Source organism: Tetrao urogallus (assembly GCF_951394365.1).
Source record: "Tetrao urogallus genome assembly, chromosome: 15".
NCBI classification, from domain to species: domain Eukaryota; kingdom Metazoa; phylum Chordata; class Aves; order Galliformes; family Phasianidae; genus Tetrao; species Tetrao urogallus.
The window spans coordinates 13,843,875-13,863,037 of record NC_136828.1 but is presented as its reverse complement, the minus strand read 5'-3'; the positions used below and the strand labels follow the sequence as shown (position 1 = coordinate 13,863,037).

The 19,163-nt window shown below is 43.4% G+C and overlaps 1 protein-coding gene across 1 annotated transcript in view; it reads right to left on the bottom strand.

Annotated features, from left to right (window-relative positions):
* Positions 1-18,837, bottom strand: part of BAIAP2L1 (BAR/IMD domain containing adaptor protein 2 like 1) — a gene marked incomplete at both ends in the record, with an annotated part of 33,085 nt that extends 14,248 nt beyond the window's left edge. Inside the window, 3 exons of the mRNA XM_079542888.1 lie at positions 8,124-8,210; positions 10,579-10,654; positions 18,787-18,837. Coding sequence (XP_079399014.1) covers positions 8,124-8,210; positions 10,579-10,654; positions 18,787-18,837 — 214 coding nt within the window. The remainder of the gene's footprint in view (positions 1-8,123; positions 8,211-10,578; positions 10,655-18,786) is intronic.
* Between the last annotated feature and the right edge of the window lie 326 nt (positions 18,838-19,163).

Below are 19,163 nucleotides of genomic sequence, written 5' to 3'. Positions count from 1 at the left end.
CATTCCAGCCATGCACATGCTTTTCATGTACGTTTGACCAAAGTAAAAATTTCAATTGCTCAATGTTAAAATCAAGCAGGAAAAAAAAAAAAAAAAGGACCTACAGCCTCTGTGTTTATTCCGTTGAATAATTTCTTTCCAGCTACATCATGGCCAAAGTTCTTTAGCAAGAGACCAGAGCTGTTGTGCTCAGGCTGTGTTCTAGCTGTGGTATACTTTCTTCTGCTGGAGGTACCTTTTACCATTTTACTTTGATAGTCAGTGCTGTACACCAGGTTCTGTGCTTCCTGAAGTGTTTGCTATATTGCACTACATCCATCTTTGTATGTCCATATGTAGCACAGACAAACAAATACGTACAAATATGAGCATTAACACTGACAGCCCATTCCTTCTGTGCCAAAGGCAAACAGCATCACGAGTGAATACATGAGCAATTATCAAGACTATGAGAATTTCCAGTTCCTCTAAGTTTGTTTGTGGTGTGATGCTCCTATTTTACAATTTAAACAGAACAAGAAAAGCTTATTTTAAAGAGAGGTGTGACTTTCCATTTTAGCAATTTCCAGCCTGCTGGTCTCCTTCCCTTTTCTCTCCCAGCCTGTTCTCATCATCTTATTCTCTCAAAGAAAAAAAAATCAGAGATTAAATTGTTTTAAACCTACTGTATCATTGAACAGATGACGATTAGCATGAAATATTTATGTAGTTTCAGATGATTGGTAAGTATGGTAACTAAATTTTAATGTTAATTAAAAAAGGAAAGGAAGAGTGTATGCCACATAAATAATGCATGAAAAATGGCAAACTTGTTCTTCCACCTGTTACTCCATTCATAATATCTGTAAGGACTGACAGAGGCTGTTTTTTAACCCAAACGTATGAAGCAGACTACATTAAGGTGTGCACGTCACTGACAGATCTTCCGTGGGGCCCTGGAAGCCTTAATTACAACAGTTTCTGCTACTGGAGCTGCAGTGGTGTTGAACAGGCAGCTTGTGGGCTTTTCCAGGCAGGTGCAAGGAAATAAGTGAGCACACAAGCACAAGCCTGAACTCGCACGCTGGAGGCCCTGCTGCTCTTAGGCCGATCAGTTCGGGGCCATGGTGCAGCAGAGCCACCTGTGTGTGAGCAGGACTGCAACAAGCACGGGTCATCCAGCTGCAAAACGAGGCTCCTGATGTGTTTCCAGTACTAAACAAGGGTGAAGAGGTGAGGCACTGTGCTGAGTGCTCCATGGAATACAACTCCAGCAGGGAGTCGCTGCCCTTGTTAATCACAGCCATCTGCAACTGCTGCCATCAGCAGTGTCAAACATGTACCCAAAGTGAAACGTTTTGGTTAAAGGCTTTTCTGTGGAATTCCAAGAGAAACTGGTTTTTTCCTCCTTAGGATGTAAATGACATCTCCAACTGATCCTTTTCTCAAAAATCATGAATTAGTAGGAGCTTACTGTATAGACAAAATAAAGCTAGAATTTCAGTTAGGGGATTTACAAGCTAGTTACATGCACGATGTGATTTTCTTTGCAACATTGTCATCTGCTTTCCATTTTCCATATGTTTGTCTTACTGAAGAAGACAAATAAGATTAGGTTTCCCTCTACACAGGCTTGCAGGTCTTTTTTCTTCCTTTTTTTTTTTCCCAACAGATGTACCTGGGGGAGGAGATGGTGAAGAAAAACTGATTGCTTAGCATCAGCTGAATGGCTGCATGCCTGCCCAGCCTCAGCAGCAGTGATGGCATTGTGTTTGGGTAAGTTAGGAGAGCTGCCAGGGAACACACACCTACTGTGCACGGAATGCAAGTTCCCCCACTGTGGAATTAATTACTATTTTCTGAACAAACACTAGTCACAATCAAGTGAACGTTGCATGCACACACAGGTGAAACTCAGGGCATCTTTTCCAGGGTTTCTGTTGCAACATGAAAGATGTCTGCTGTGTGTGAAGCTCATGTGATATGTAACTGTTTCAGGACAGCCAGCACGCCCTTTGTCACATTTCCCTCTATTTTCTTAGGCCCTTGAAGCAGAGCGTGATGGTATCAAGAAAGTGCACACCCACTTCATTCTGAATATCTGATTTGTCTTTCAGGGGGTTGCAGTGACACGCACTGTTTGGATGTGCTGTATGAAAAGCCAGAGCCATCGCACACAGGTGGGCATTGAGGGCAGCAGTACAGACACGTGCGCCCGTCTCAGGCTGCAGGAGGTCATGCAGCACGAGGCACAGCGAGAACCTGAACAGCTGATCTATCAGTGAGCTTCCAATGGCTCTGCGACAGACAGTGGGGCAACGTACGAACTACAGAGAAGCTCACGCTTAAGAATGAAACATTGAAGGTTTGATTTTCCTTCTTTCCTCCAGCAGACTCATCAAAAGTTTATATGCAGAATACTGAACATCAAAAGGCACAGTACCAATTCTAGAGGAAAATCTTCTCAATGTGAACATTGAGCTTGATTTAACCTTATAAATGACCTTGGAAAGTAGAACTATGAATAGCAGAAGTTTCCACTAACTCAGCTACTGTTTCCATCCCTAGCAATGTAGAAAGGCTGGCTGCTCTCCTCCTACCTTACTTATGGCAGATTGGAGGTCTGTGTAGCACTGAAACAAAGTTATCACAAAATTAGGAAATACAGAACCTCACTCCTGAAGAAGTGAAAAGCACCTTGTATTTCATTTTCAATCACTTTTTGTTATATAAGAATTCAGTCCCTTTTTTCAATCCCATTTTATTATAAATACATTATAACTGTACTTCATTAATGCTCCATAGGAAAAGCTGGCCTGACCTACTAACTGCTTCAGCTGCAACCTCTAAGCTGGTTTCCCAGAAGTTTCCACAAGACGAGGTGCTAAAAAGGTTCTGTAGCTGCTGGCACACTTCACTTGCTTTCTGTCCAACAGTCTCTTCTGAAAGTAGAACATTTATGCTATCCAGGAGATGGCAGTGATGCAGTAAGGTGGGACAAGATGACAGATCTTTCTTTAGATTAAAGCAGCCAGTGAAGGACAGGGTGCTAGGTGTCATCTTTCGAAGGCAAGTGAAACAGGATTCCAGCTGAAAGGGTCAATTTATCTGCTTAAATAAGCCAACAACTCTTTTCTCTCCACTGCCCATGAGTTTTCACCCACTTTTTAATTTTTATTTTAAGTACAACTAGCTTCATTTATCCTAAACTATTACATTTCCTGTTCTCCTGCTTGTCTTTGTCAATAGTGAGAGCAACACTTAAGTGCCATGTCACAGAAGTAGAAGGGATAGCTGTTCCCAGCTTCAGAGAAGTACAGGCTCAGATGTCCATTTTGCTTATTAATAAGGAAGGAAAAAGTTCTGAGTGCCAAACACTAGCAAGACACTGCTTTTGAAAGATGGTGTAACCTTATGGTCAGCTTAGCATTTTTTTCACTAAGGATGTATTTTCTTTTAACAAAATAAAAATGTTCTCATTGCATTCCAAACAATTTTGTATGGGCACTTAAAGCTCACTGTTTCTTGTATAGAAAATCTCTACAGCTAGAAAGGAGAAACAGTAGAAAAGTCCACTGGGTTTATTTTAGCTTCAAATGTAAAATGGTTATCATTTAAAAATAAATAAGTGAAATCAAACTGTGCTCTCTACAGATTTAATTTCACTTAATTACATTAATAATAGATTGTCATTATCAAGTTATTGTTATTTTGCTTTGCAGAACCAGAAAACAGTTATCAAAAGATTGTTAGATTTCAGTCCATGCAGCTGGACAGGAAATGCTGACTGTGGGATGAGCTCTGGGCACATTCACCACTCAGTAGCAAATCCCTGTCGACAGCGATGCTCACACCAGGATGCGTTATCCCAGTGACTGCAGTCATCTCTATGAGAAGCCTAAGGAGCCTCAAGAGAAGGAAATGCACACAGACAACCCCTCCCCACCTCTCCACACTGTAGCATTATTATGTGTAATTACTGTATTGCTGAGTGCATTCCTACATCTCTTCACAGTGGATATTTTACAGCATGATGAGGTTTTGGAGACCTTTGAAGTCACAGCACTTTTCCTATGAGCAAACTCGCGTTATGTGGACGTGTTCTTTTGGACCTGAAGGACAGTCACACCCTTTGTTCACCAGCAGGATATCGAGTTCTGGGCTCTTCCCCTGCCAAGCAGGCCTTCCATTTACTGGTAGCACCATCACAAGTTCCCTCCCAGCCCTCAGCCCTCCCTGACTCGTGGCAAGCACCAGGCAGGAGAAACGTTTTGTCCAATGCTTGTTTCAATAATCACCTGCAGGGGTTTTTAACTAGAAAATTTCTCCTGAAAATAAAAAAAAGAAAAAAAAAAAAAGAAAAAAAATCCCCATTCTACAGCTTCAAAGTGCAGATGAGCTTTTGCATATCTTTATGTTAAGTCTGAAGTGAGTGAGACTGAAAATAATAAGCCTGTGACACAGAGCAGTTTTTAACTAACAGTTCTGATGGAGTAGAAAAGACGTTCCTCTCCCTGATGTTCCTTTTAACACAGATGTCTGCAATTCAGCTGCACAGATCAATGCCGTGCAACACATTTATTTCTTCCATATTTGGCTTTGTTGTAGAAGCAGTGTCACACTTAGTTCTTGTGCAATAAGCTCTATGCACAGACCCACAGTGTAACTGTGACATTGTGATTGCTATCAGTACAGTTGCCACACAATAAACAAATCGGGACTTTACACTCGGAGTATTATGAAGGAGCTTAGCACCTGCCAGTTGTTGTAGCTACAAGGGGACAGCTGGGAAAACATGAGAAGAATTCAATGAATGTGCAGGAAGACTTCCTGATTCCTTCAGCTAGTGAAGGCTGTAAAGATAGATTTGTTACAGTTAATAGTAGTGATGTTCTGTTAGACAAAACCTCACAAACCCGTGTTTTAGGTGAGACAAAAAAGGTCAGGGATGCAGGAGGGAAGTTAGTCCTTTTGGCACTGATACAGCACTGAAGTATTTATGTGAATCTACCTTTAATGTGTTACTGAAACGAGGAGTTCCATTGTGCTGTTGTGATGTGCTGCAATTTGAATGTATAAAACTGCATTTTTAAGCGTACAGCTTCGTTTTTCCTAACTTTTCTTCCTGGTGTAATTTAAAATAGGTGTCTAGGAAAGAAAGATATGGAAATTCCACATTGCAGAATGACAAACTGTACATTCAGGTCACGTTCCTAAATTCTTGTTGCTAAATCTGAAGGACTACAAGCTACAAGAAAGTTGGGGAATTTCAAAATTAGAAAAAAAAGTGGATTTAGAGCAAGTTATCTTTTATTTACAATAACTGTGCTGTGAATGCAATATATTCTTCTACTTTCTCTTATGAAGTTATTCTGTATTACAGTGTTCCAGGGAGCTTTCCACCGCGTGTGAAATACTCAGACACGGCACAGAAGTTTTGAATATCTGGAATATCCAGATTTCCATTTCCTTCTTGCCTCCTTCTTCTGCACCAATCTCATTCTACGGAAGAAAGCACTTGTTCTTACTGCTGCTAACAGGGAGACCATGTTCTGTGTTTCCTTATGAGAAGGAAGGACTGGTGGTGGTTTCGATACGCATCTTTACGTAGCGCTGGCAGTAAGCCTACTGTAGGTCACCCAGCAGGTTTGGGTTTGAACTTTAGAATGTCTGGAAATGACCTTCCAGTAAGCACTATTCATAAATTACAAAGATTACTGTATTTTAGCCATCTTAGGCACATAGGCTTTCATAAGTAAGTGTAAGAACTTTAATGCAACACAACTCAATTTAGAATAATACATTATTTTTCATCTGACACCACTAAAGGTGACATTGCTACAGGAAAGAGCTGAAACACTGATTCTTGCCTTATTGCCTTGTTCAGTCTTCTGAAGACTGATTTTAATAAGAAGTGTATCTGCAAAAAACACAGGTTGCTATGCTAGCTATCAGGGAAAGGGGAAAAGGGACAAGTCTTCTAATAGCTCCTTTTACAGCTGAAGAGTAGCTGCTGGCTGATGGGTGGAACACAGGGTCAATGGAGGAAGCATCCATATTAAAAACCGAAGAAAAAGCAGATCAGCAAATTATTTGCGACACATTTCTGCTGTAGGTGACAGGTAAGAAAACAGCACTGTGGATTTCTGATGACTGTAAAGCCTTGCCTTCCCATCCCCAAGCCAGGCATCCCAATTGTGGTCAAAACAGGTAAGTCGTGGGGCTTTTTGTTTGTTTGCTTTCACACAGATTAGCTTCAGGTGTTAGTTTCTGTACTTTGGATGTTTCAATTTTTATTACACAAATTAAAACACTTAAATTTGCTGGCTGTCCAAAGCCCTCGGTACTGGAAATCCAGACAGTGGTACCTCAGCTTGTACTCAAGTATGAAAGCATTCCACTTAAGAAAATGTAAATGATCTCTCACTGATGCCTCCCACATTATCCCACCTTTATCTCAACATGAAGTATTCTATCAGAGAGCCTGCAGGAAGAAATCTAGACTTGCTGTCTGGATTTTTCTCGCAGTAACAGTTTAAATAGGTGATGAAAATGCAGTCTTAGAGGCCTGATCCTGGAGAAGGCATGACTTTCTCAACACAAAATACTTAGGAAGAATTATAGCTGTATGGAGAACATAATTAAACCCCCCAACATGAATTTTCAAGCACAATTTTGCGTCGCCCCATAGTACGAAAGATACAGATTTAATCTCTGCTCACTGATGCTTTCAAACACGCAGACAGTATCTCACAGTCAAACAGATCTCAACAGACAGATTACTTGCATGGATTTTACCAACTGACAGAAATTGTAATTATGCTTTTCCTGATGTTTTTATTAGGTTGACTGGTTAATACTTTTAACTTGCTCTTGATTTTGTTCTACCGCTTGAAATCAGCAACTCTGTTTCCTGTAAACAGCTTGCAAAGCAAACACAGAAAGCTACATGAGGCTGTTTGCTTTTGCACTGGGAGCGGCAGAACAGCAAACAACGCTGAACACAGAATGTTAACAGTCTCCCAGAAGTGGTTTCAGAACAAATGGTAAAAATGTACGCAGGCACAGAGAGCTGCGGTCACCTCTCAAAGAGAGGCTATCCCTCACATCACCTGCAGAAACACTGAGAAGAAAATTACTCAAAACAATCCTTTAAAGTTAAGAGTAATGGAAGCAGCCAGTGTCACACCATTGAAAATGTCCTACATTACCCTTAACTGAAAGTGCAGATTGCTCATAATAAAAGGACAATTTATCCAGTTATTTTTGTCAAAAAGCAAATGAAGCCTTTAAGCAACGTTTCCTCCTTGTAGTTCAGTTTGTACTTATATTTTTGTCAGAAATATTACTCATACTTTGGTGACAGTTTTACTTTTGTAGACTGAACAATATCATTTCAATGCTAGCTAAAGGAGTACAAAACAAAGTGCTAAATTTTTCAGAAATTCAGAATATATTCTCAGGAAAGTATGGAACTTTTAGTACATTCTTGTTTATAGCGGAAATGCTGAGTCGTGGCCTGAAGCAGTGATGGAGCACCTGGTGGGAAGGCAGGGCAGCCCAGGGAGCTCAGGTGCATGCAATGCAATGCACTGAGTGATGGAAGGGTGGAATCAGGATCCATCCCTTCCCCGCCCTCATTTAAGGGCTGGCAGTGGAGGTGAGGGACTGGAAATTCCTGCATACCTGAGGCCTTCTGAAGGTAAGCAGCTTCTTTCTTTATGCCTGTGCCCACAGCTGTTGCATTTAAGCAAACCTTCACTTGCTGCAGCCTAGGATCTTGCTGCCCTGCTGTCATTGCTGTGCTTCCCATTGTGTTACAGCATTACAGTGTTCATGTAAAATTAATCCATCTTTGACTCTCCATTTCCTCATTCAAAAACTGAACTAGAATATTAATATCTAGTATCTGAGAACTTCTAGTGATGTTCTTGATTGATCTGGTGTGAGTGGCCTGAGAAATAACGTGTTTTAAAGCAGTGTAATCCCACCTGGCTATGTACAATGCTCTTTTCCCAGTACCTCTCTACTTTACATCATTTTTATGAAAAGTCACCAGGAAAACAAAACAAAGTTTATATTTTGATGTAGTTTAAAAAAAAAAAAAAAAACCAAAAAAAAACAAAAACTAAAAAACCACTTACCTAACTCTTTGGAAACAGGCGAATCTGCTGATATATCCCCAATTTTTGCAAGGCTGTCGTAGTATGATCTTCCAGCCACTACCATAGCTTAAAGGGAGAAAAAAAACAAAACACAAACACTGAAATATTTTCTTCTTTCATTAATTTATGGCGTTATGAAATATTAGAATCTGGGACACATAGTATGCCAAAAAGGAAATCCTACTGTTGGGAAAACTTACTCAAGTCCCTGTGCTATCTGCTAAGTTGTGAAAACAGGTGTCAGCAAGACAGGGCTCCAAAGCACTTCAGTGAAGCTGCAGCCTGTTACTTAGTTCCAGCTTTCCCATTCAGGTGGACACACCTGAATTCACACTTGGACTCTCACTTTTTTTTCCCCTCTCCAGGACAATTTCCCCCCCATCCCACAATTTTGTTGTTTATCATTCAATTCTAGCTTTACAGGAAAAAAAAATAGGTGTTTATTACATATCGCTGAGGATTCAATTATTTGCAGTTAATCATTTCTTAGTTATAGCCAACTTAAACTTGCTTTAAACAAAGCTTGCTTTGCCAGAGTGAACAAAACATGACCCTAACTCCAGTGAGGACAGCAGTGAGAAACAGGTTCCCCTGCACCATGCAGTGCCTGCCTTGTGTGGCCATGGTATCTAAAAATTATCTGCATTCTACAAATGTAAGATGTTATGAGGAAAAAACTGCCAAGGCTTTACTGGAAATAGCAGTGAAGAATACTAATTGAAGTATATCTTTAAATTTTGGGGGGATAGTAGTTAATTTTTTACCCAGAGTGCAAGCTAAGCAGATGCTGGCTGTTGACTTTAGAATAGCCTTTTCTGGGGAGGGATGGCATTGCCAATGTAAGTATTTTAGATACCTTTTTACTAGCAGAGGTGGCCTTTTTGGTTACCCAGCAGCATGTTTGCTGAGAAGCCACCAACTCTTCCAAATGAAATGGTTTTTCCTGAAGCCCCGTTACATTGGATGAAAGTAACTTCTCTCAGGGATGCCACGTCCAAACTTTCTGAACAGAGCTGTGCTGCTGCTGCTGATAGGGCTCCGTGCATTCACGAAGAGCTTATGTCATTCCAACTCCACCTATCTAATGTTTTCTCAAGATAGCCCCGAGTCAATCTCATCTCCTAGCATAGGTGCTAAGAAAGGAAGAAAATGTGATTCATACTAACATGTATGAGAGCCCCAAGAGCTCTTCCTCAGCAGTTGTTGGAATCGCTTACATAAAATGAAGCATTGATACTAGATATGCTTTCTCAACTAGGCTCAAAGAGGTAGACCGTAAAACCTATCAGCCTCTCTCCAGGACTGCAGTACACTGCTGTACCATGAATTACTGATGATAAATTGATTCCAATTAAAAAAGGGAAGGAAAAAAAGGCAATATAACTTATCAATGGAAAAGAATGAAAAGTAGCTGCTCTCGAGAACAGGTGTAACTTTCAGCCCAACATGAAAACTTGCTATTTCTGGTACTGCTTATAATGGGTAAACTTATTTGCTAATGAATGAGCTTAGGTTTTACTGCAAACAAATCAACATTCCCTTATTTTCATCTCCAGCAGGCTTTGGTTTTTATCTTTTCCTCAAGTCTGGTCTAAAATTTGCATGAAGAGAAATTTCAATGTCTGTTTGGCTATGCATGACTTCTGTAGTATCACATTTCTCAGAGTACTGCCTTACACGTAGGGGAAAGACACGTCACAGGCTTTAAGGAGGCAAAATGGGGAGATTTCACAGTGCTTTAATATGGTATCAAGCAGCTCAACAGGTCTGTGGAAGTGAGGAAGAGCAAGCTCCAACAGGTCCTACAGTGCAAGCTTTGGGAATCTAGGGCCCAGGCTTGGAAAGCATTTTTTTTATCTAAACAGCTTCTCAGAAGTCAATAATGAAAGTGTATAATGAATGCCCTTAGATCCAAATGGATGGATTCTGATTTTTGACTCCAGTAGGAAGATAGCTTCAGATGGAGCTGGGTCAGAAGGAAAAATTAATCTGTTCCTGGAACTCGTGCCTGCTCAAATTCCTCTGTTCATGAGCTTATTTACTTGGGCAGTGCAATGTGTGCAGTGGAGGAGGAACAGAGGTAAGGATGTGAATTCTTTTTTAGATCTATTACAATTTTAGTACAGGTTACTTTATGGTTACTTTATGTTCAGGGTTATTGGTGTGTTTGTTGGTTTTGTTTTGTTTTTGTTTTTTGCAGTAGCTCAGTGGAAAGCCTTTGAGATGCAGCTTTTGCAGAACACCACTTGAATTCAGCCAAAATCCAATTTCCCCTCCCAAATAAAAAAAAAAAAAACACGTTTGTGCCTTTTTTTAATAAATGCATGAAGTTCAGTGTGGAATTTAAGCTTACACACAAACCTCATAACCAGTATGAGAATTAATCAAATGAAAATTAAGTGCTGTTACTGAAATGAACATTCTGAAGACTTACCATTAACAGCTTTCTCATAATTCTTCCCGAGATTTATTAAATTCCGCAGTCCTGGATTGAATTGTTCCATTACATTCTAGGAAACAGAAAGTTCATGTTACAGCCAAGGAAGTCAGCAGTGGAGGAAAGCATTTGTCTCAGTGCCACTTGGTTATGCACAGCATGTGTCTGAAAGGTCTGTGGGTGGCTGACAAGTAGAAGACTTGGAGGGAGAAATGAGTTCATGGTGGATGGAAATGGAGCATTCATGGTCAACGAATTCTAGAAGAATTGGGCTTAAGTGGGGCTCAAGAGGAATCCAGTTGTTTATAACATAGAAGGATGCTGAGTATGAAAGGAAAGTTTGCATAGATCTTCCTTGTATGAGAGGCGATGGAAAAAGAACCATGGAAGAAAAGGGTTCTCCACTAATTGTTTTCTGAAGTCAGAGAATAACAAGAATTTTCTGATAACGGTGCAAGATTTGAGCACTGCAGCTCCTTCCTCCCATATAAATAAATGTGGGGAAAAGGGGGAGAAAAAAAATAACCAGATACCTGATTAGAGAAGGCTAAGAAGATTTTTTTTTTTTGTTTTTGTTTTTGTTTTTGTTTTTTTAAACACATCAAAACAAACTGCAAAGTCCTCCAAGTTACAGGTGGGATTTAAAGGAAGCAGTTCTCTCTGCTCCGGTTTGGAACTGCTGCTTTTTATTAGGAGAGCCATAGTTCTTGGAGAGATGCAGTGAAAATGTGGCCCTGTTTAAAATGGTTCTGAAGATTCTAGACCTTCTTTTCCCAGACCTTTCCTAACAGAACTGCAGCCATGGAATCACTCTGGGGTTTTGTAAGATCATGAGATCCTTCAAGAAGGCGTCCTGTCATTCTGGCTGCTCTTATGACACTTTGTAATGGCACAGCTCCTGTCCCTCTGGCACCATTTGCACAGCAGGACTTTCAAGTTTGAGGAATTCAAAACAAACATTTTGTTTACAAGAAATATAAGACACACAACCAGTGAAATAGTATCAAGCCGCTGTCTGTTCCTCAACTAACAGAACGTAATTATTTCTATTTACTGCATGTGTGGACCCAGAAAGCACAGGAATGCCTTCACACGTGTTTTATTTTCGGAGAGGTCATTCAGACTGAACGTCACTGTTTTGATTGTAGGGCCATACGTGATGAACTCCTGTCTGTGTTAGAAAGCAAAGAGCGAGCTTCAGATTCCACCAGTAATGTTTTGACAGGTTGAGTAAAACACATCAGAAATGTCCAGAAAGGGGAAAATGCAAAAGAAACAATGAAAATTACATGTACTGAATGCTTTTAGAATGAAAAAAGGTTTTGTCTGATTTTTTCCGGGTGTGAACTTTATGTGAAATAATGCTTTCAGTATTTACTTCCTAATCACATTACGTATTTCATTGGCACCTGCATGTGTAATACTGCTGGGTCTGGATGACGTTACAGATTGACACACCTCAGGCTGATGGCACTGAGGGACAACATCCCCTAAGGAAGGGCTTCAGTATTGATTTAATGCCCACAGTGTTGCTTCCCCCAGCTAGAGAGCTGTTCTGTCAACATATGTTGTCATTCTGTGAATGGTTATAAAGCTGCTAGGTGCTGATAATATATATGATATCAGCAGTGGACATGCAGTGCCAGTAATTAGCTCCATTGCTTTTGTTTGTACAAATTTAAAGCAACGGGAATTGCTTTCTTGTATAAGCCACTGAATTCACACCTATCCAAACACAATCACTGCAAGCAAACTTCTCTGTTGTCCCCAGGCCCTCGGTCTGTGTTAACTCACAAACCACATCCAGAAATGGTTTGGGAATGTGTGTTTCAGGTTGGGCCAACAGTGCCAACGGCCATTCTGACAACTTTCAAGCTCCAGCATCTGGGAGCACTTCTCCCATCCCAGCTGCTGGATGGCTGGGCTACTGGAAATGCGCTGCTGTGCCAGAATGGACCTCTGGAGATCATCTGGTCCAACCCTGGGTGCTTCTGTTCTATGGGGTGTTTCTTCCTCTTACCACCTTTCTGCTTTTCCTTCCCAGCAGCGTGCTAAGGAAGATGTCTGCTGGCATATGGAGCGGATGAATCACGAGAATAGAATGGACAAATCATGGAACTGTTTTAGGATAGAGAGCCCTGTGTTCCGAGGATCCGGGGGAGGAGAAGGGCGTACATGGAAAATGTGCATACACACGGCAGGTAGGAATCCCAGTGCCACGTCAAATCTCCACCTGGTATTGAAAATCATATTCCTGCAAGACAGATCCGCCCTTCCTCGCCCCACCCCCACAGCAAGAAGTCAGAAGCCTTGCTGCCACCAACCCCATTATTTTAATAGCAATGTCCTGATTACTGGCCTTCACATACTGATTTTTTGAATTAGTCTCCTAATAATTCCGGGGTTAAGATTCAAGTGTTCTTGAAATCTTCTAACTCAGACTTCAAGCAGTGACTGCACATGCCTCATTAGTTCTCATTTAGGAGGAAGTGGAAAAAAACCCAGCAAGAATGCCCTCAGCAGCTCCCCGCCCTGCAGCCCAGCCCTGCAGATCTATTTTCAGTAGCTGCATTGAGACACGGCAGGCAGTCATAGCGCAGAGATTGGCGGCACTGCGGAAACACGGCACGGCTCAGCAGAGCTCACAGCTCCGCAGTCGCAGCTGCTCTGTGTGTGGAACTGCTGGGAACGATGAAGAAACGCCGTGTGGCTCCGTGCCTTCGGTGGCTGGAAGCACACAGCTCAAGGACCTTTTCTCCACTAGACCAGGCGGTCTCTGGAAGTTTTTCAGTCCCTGTGCTGCCACAGTGGCTTGTTGTTAGCAGAAGTATCTGACCAGTTTCTAGACACGAATGCCTCAGAATCAGTGAAAAGTTTTGCAATGGAAATTTCTCTGGTAATTGCTTGGTTTAACATGGGGCATGCTTAGCTGGCCCTCCCAGCACTGCACAGGGCTCAGCTCTTTCCTCCTAAGGGTTTGTGTTTGACAGACATAAACCTTTTCTCCCCTCTCCCCACTGGAAACAGTCTAATGAAATAATTTTTAGTTGATTTTTTTCTTCTCCTCAGCATTACAGAGAAGAATACAGGGAAGGACAATTGTTTTGTCCTTACTAGAGGCTGGATTCTGAGAGCAAACAAAACCTGACCTTGCTTCCAGAGCTCACTCTTTACACAGCTGAGTGCTGCTGTCTTCAAAGCAGTGCCATTCCAGGCTGCAATGTCCAGAGCACTTTTTCAGAACAGGGAGCCTGGCAACTCCCTGTTCAGCAGATTGGTAATGCCAAGATATTTTACATCAGAGCTTTTCAACCCGGGCCATTCTATGATTCTATGATCAGTTCAAACGGTTGTAATATTTTGTTGAACTTCAGAAGTTACACAGTTAAAAAAGCTATTCAGAAATCAATTTTTATGTTAATTTTCAAATGATGTCTGACTGTTTTACGGCCTTGTTTACAGTCTAAGGAAAACGTCACAAAAATGACGGGGGCTGAACCCCAGGGCAGTATTGCTGGTCGTACAGCACAGCCAGACCCGAAAACTTCTAACAAGCAGAGTCAGAGGAACAAAGGATTTCTGCCCAACAGAACCAGTAACTTCAATATTGCCCTAATTGTCAGCTAACTTCACAATCTTATTATCTGCCGAGGTGCACAGAGACACTGAAACAAAACCTCTGTCTCAACCCCACTAGACATGACAAAATAAGAAAAAAAGCTGAGGAAGTCGTTCACATGGCATCATCTGGCTGCACGGGCAGTAACACAACCCAGACCTCCTCACTGTTGATGTAGTGTCCTATATTCTAGTGACACACTAGCTCTCGTGAACAGAATAATTAACTGGAAGAGAACAGAAGGCACGTGATTAGATCCTACAGCTTTCTATTATTTAGGATGAATGGAAATGAAGGGGAACACTTTTAAACAGGGCAACTGGAAACATCTTATGCAGCCAATATTAGAGTTGGCACAATCGTCTGAAAAAAGAGCTGAAGAGGAATGTATTCTGATCGCTGACATCACTCAGCCATCATATGATCTGACATGAAAGTTGCTGTGTGCTCTTTGCCACAAGAAACCAATGCTTTTTAACCAAGCTGGCAGAAAGGAGCTGCCTGAAGAGGAGCAAGCTTTATATTTCCACAAGTTGTGCATAAGTATTGTATCTTCCTCAGTTTCTGATAGCCATACAAACAACGTTAAACTTCAAAACAAATGATGGCCATTGTAAAAGTGCCTTCCTGTAAGTGTGCAGCTTTGCTTTTCACATGAAGACACACCTTGCAGCACAATGGCTCAGCAGGTACGGCGCTGCTGAACAATGCTCAGACTGCTGGAGTTCCAAGCTTACATCCTGCAGCCACTTTGGCAAGAGTGGGTAACAATGTATTCAGCTAGAAATCCAAAATCACAACATGAACGCAGAAAAGTCGGTCTAATGTTAATTGTATGACTAGCACATAGCTATTCATAGCTAACCTCTGCATAGACACCAACAGTGTTGCTCATATTGTTCACTCACTTAGAAAAGACGGCTTTTTTTTTTTTTTAAAGTATTTTGTGTTGCTACACTAAATCTGCAAACCTTCTTGAGGAGATTCAGGAAGCCCTATAGAAAGCATATCATAACGTGCTCTCTTTTGTACATTATTACATCTCATTCCCTGCTTTCGGTGTTGAAATCCACAAAAAAAAGCTTTCAAAAGGGCTGGACTGAGCCCTCAACACATCTGATGTAAAGCCACCTCAGTTGTACATTAGTTTCATATTGTTTTAAAACAGGTCTAACAGAATGAGAGAAAATCAGGATGACTGTTCATTCAAAAAGGCCAATTCTTATGACTAGTTATTAGTCAGCTTTATGTCTCTCCCATCAGTATGCTTTGAATACAAATATTTCCAGTTTATGAATATGTTGCCCGGGAGAGAATACAAGTAAGGTCAAGATAGATAATTTGTGCTAAGCTGGAGTTGGGCTTTACAAACACACAACCTCCTGGGGCCCCTCTACCCCCAAATATGGATTTATATTGCAGTGATTCAAAGCAGCTCCTTCTCTGCAGCGTGCCATGGGTGAACTGCAATTCTCCTAAGGCAGTCGAATGGCAAGGCTTTTTTAAATGCAGAAATGGGGAAGTCAAGGTTTTAAACTGAGTGGATCAGAAACATCCCGATGAAGCAAGCTTACCAAGTCAGCTCTACATGGCTCCGCTCAATCAGAACAGCACTGTGCCCCACGGAACAAGCAAGTCACACACTTGGGGTGGAAATGAAAACTTCTGGGTAAAATTTACATTCGTGTAGAGAAATAAGTCTTTAAAATGCAAGATTATCAACACCTGAATTACCAAGAATTCCAGAAGGCTCACCACAGAGGGCTGACACGCCAGCTTTGGGCACAGCCCTTGGAGCACACGGGCAGAACAACGGGCCCATAGCTCAGCACTTCCATCCTCTGCCCCCTTTCCCCTGCTCTGCACGTGTCACCGCCCGCTGCCAGCCTTCCTCACCACGCAGCAGGGAAAATGCAGTGCGGTGACACAGCGAGGAGCGCCGCTACCGCGGGTCACAGAGCGACGCGTCTGCGGAGGCCGCGATGCCCCAGCAGCACGGCGGTGCCGGGGCTCCCGGGGCAGGGCAGTGCCCAGCAACCCGCCCAGCTCCTCCTGACTCACTGCCCCGCGCCCTCGGGCTTCATTTGGCACGTGCCATTCCTATCGTGCGCTAAAGTGATTCTTCGGGTATTACATAAAGAGTAAATGTCAGCCTTCGTTTTGGTGTGCGCACATATTTGTGGGTTATGCTGTTTATTCAGTCAGGTTAGCTAAAAAATGTGGAGGTATTCACTTTCCCATGTTGTTGCCAACAAAAAGGATGACTAAGATAAACATACAAAGGCGTTACTTTTAGCCACTCGATGCCTTCTGTGGGTGTATTTTGGAGCTACGTATAACACGGGTTACTGTGTATGTAATAAAGCCGGTGGATTATCATTGTAAGAAAAAAGAAATGGCAAACACGCCAAGCCAGGCACTCAATTTCATTTTCTGCTATTTTTCAGGTTGATCTTTTTGAGAAGCTGAAAGCCCACGTTTGGTCCTGCGGCACACGGATGCGCTACACTGAACCGGTTTTGTCAGACCAAGGCCTCTTACTGGTAGGAGAAACAAATACCACCGCTGGTTTTACGGGTACGAGCCTGGTGCTGTTGGTGCTGTGCTGCTGGGACAGTGTGCAGCAGCAGTGACACACTGTATGGGACAACACGGAGCATGCTCAGCGGGCAGGAAGCACGGCACAGAGGCGTTCGTTTGCTCTGAGTGAGGTGTAATTGTAGTCACAGCAGACAATGAGTACACAGGGTAGTTCTGTCTGCCTTCGTGAATTATTTTACAGATTTTAATCTTCGTACAGAAGTAACTATTTTAAAATAGACCCAGATATATTCTCTGCCTGAAACAGCCTTCATACCTTACCTGGATAAAGTTTCATGTTGTAATGAGGGCAGGGCAGAAGGGTTTCCAGGCCTGTGAGCACTGGCTATGTGATGCAACATACCAGACCTCTCGAAATACCCACACAGGGGACACTCCATCACACTTCAATATGAACTTTACATTACTGTGTTCTTGATGGTTGCTTAAGTATCCCTTTGAATTAGTTTAAAAAATAATAATAATAAAAATAAACAAAGAAAGAAGGGGAATACTTGTGAGGAAGCAAGTACTGAGTAGTAGGAAACGGTGATGTTCGTTTAGAGTTCTTCGTTCCTTTAAAAGCTGTTCTATAGCACTCACACAGGAGATTTTTCTTTCCTCTGTAAAACTATTTTAGCTACATTCTAGAAGCCAACAGGCAGAGCAGGGCACTCCTTCAGCACAGCCCTGAGGAGTCAGCTTCTCTTCTGTGAGCTGTATTTACAGCCTGCTTTCCTGAGAAAAATATAATGTGTGTTTGCTTATGGCCTTGCCGTGAATGTAACCGATATCACAAAGCAGCAGATTGTTTAAGAAGACCTTCACACATTTTAGAGGACAACATTAATAGCCAAGGAATCCTTTTTTTCCTTTTTTTTTCTTTTTTTTTTTTCTCCTTCAAGTAATTTTGCAGTAATTGGATCCCTGAGTCCAGAGAAATGAAATAGAAAATACACCACGGCCCCAGTATAACTGGACTTCCCAAAAGAGTAAAGTTGACTTTAGTGTGTTGGAGGACAACAAAACAGCAAAGTACTCTGGTCAATGCTTTTGGAGACCTTTAAACCGTAACGACACCCTCAGAAATATGAAAACATTTGATAGTAAGCCACTAAGGTCTGGTAAACAGGAAAATAGATGAATCCCCACAAAGCTGTCTTCTGGGCTCGAAGCTGCAAATGCAGCTCTAAGTTCATTTGCATGATTAAATACATTTGCAAAATTAAGTGCTTTCCGTGGCACAACACACCGCACAGAACAAAGACTTTGGATCCTGGACCGCAATTGCCACGCAACCAAAAGTAGGATTTTGACGGGCAGGTTTCTAAGGGCATTTTGCCCGATTAAAATCCGCGTGCCTCGGGCTGTTCGTGGGGAGGAAAAGTCCAAGTGTCTGCTGCCAACATACAGAATACTTCTCATTCTACTATTAACTCGGCATTCGTAGAAAGTTTAGAATCCTGCCGACGCGAGGCGGGCTGCCCGCTCCAGCAGGCGCTGGTTTGTCCGCACAGAGCCGGGGATCGGCCCGGGGCTCAGGCCGGCACCTTCGCTCAGCCTTCAGGCCCTACCGGGCGCCGTCCCGTCCCGGGGCGCGGCGCAGGCGAAGGACCGCGACCTCCAGCCCCCAGCCGCCTCTGAGGAAGCCGCTCTGCGGCGCCGCGGCTTTCTGGAGATCTCGGGGCGGCACCGAACCAGGCGGTCCCGCTGCCCGCCGTGCCCCGAGCCTGCAGCCGCAGCCCCGTGTGCCACCGCCCCGAGCTCGCGGCGCGGAAGCGATCGCCGGGCAGGCTCTGGCACACTGGGATGGGCGAGATTACTCATGAAACGAGGACAAGGAGACGCTCACTCCCTTTCCGCGCTCCCGGCCCATCCTGCCCTTCGGTCCCCGCCGGCTCTGCCCTGCGGAGAGGCTCCCCCTCCCCCGCCCGCAGCCGCCCGGCGGTCCCGCGAGCCGCCTCGTCCCGCGGCGAAGCGGCGCTCCCCGCCCGCGCCGCACTCACTTTGTACGTGCTCTCCGTCAGCTTGTTCACCTCCTCGGGGTCCCGCGACATGGTGCCGGCGGGGACAGCCTCGTTCTCCGCGGAGCGCTTCGGCCGCAAACCCGCACCGCCGGAACCGACCCAACTTCGCCCTGCGCCGCTCACAAACTGTCAAAAACTTGCGGAACCAGCCGGGCAGCGCTGCGGGGCGGGCCGGAGCTCCGTGACGCGGCGGGGCGGGGCTCAGCGCGAGCACCTCCACCTGCGGCACCGCCCGCCGCCGGCGGGAGCTCTGGCCGCTCCTCCTCGGCCTCGAGGTCGGGGGCTTCGAAGCGCTCCGGTCCCGAAGCGCGGCCTGAAAGAGGCGGCCGTGCCGTTATAGGTAAACCCTTCCTTAG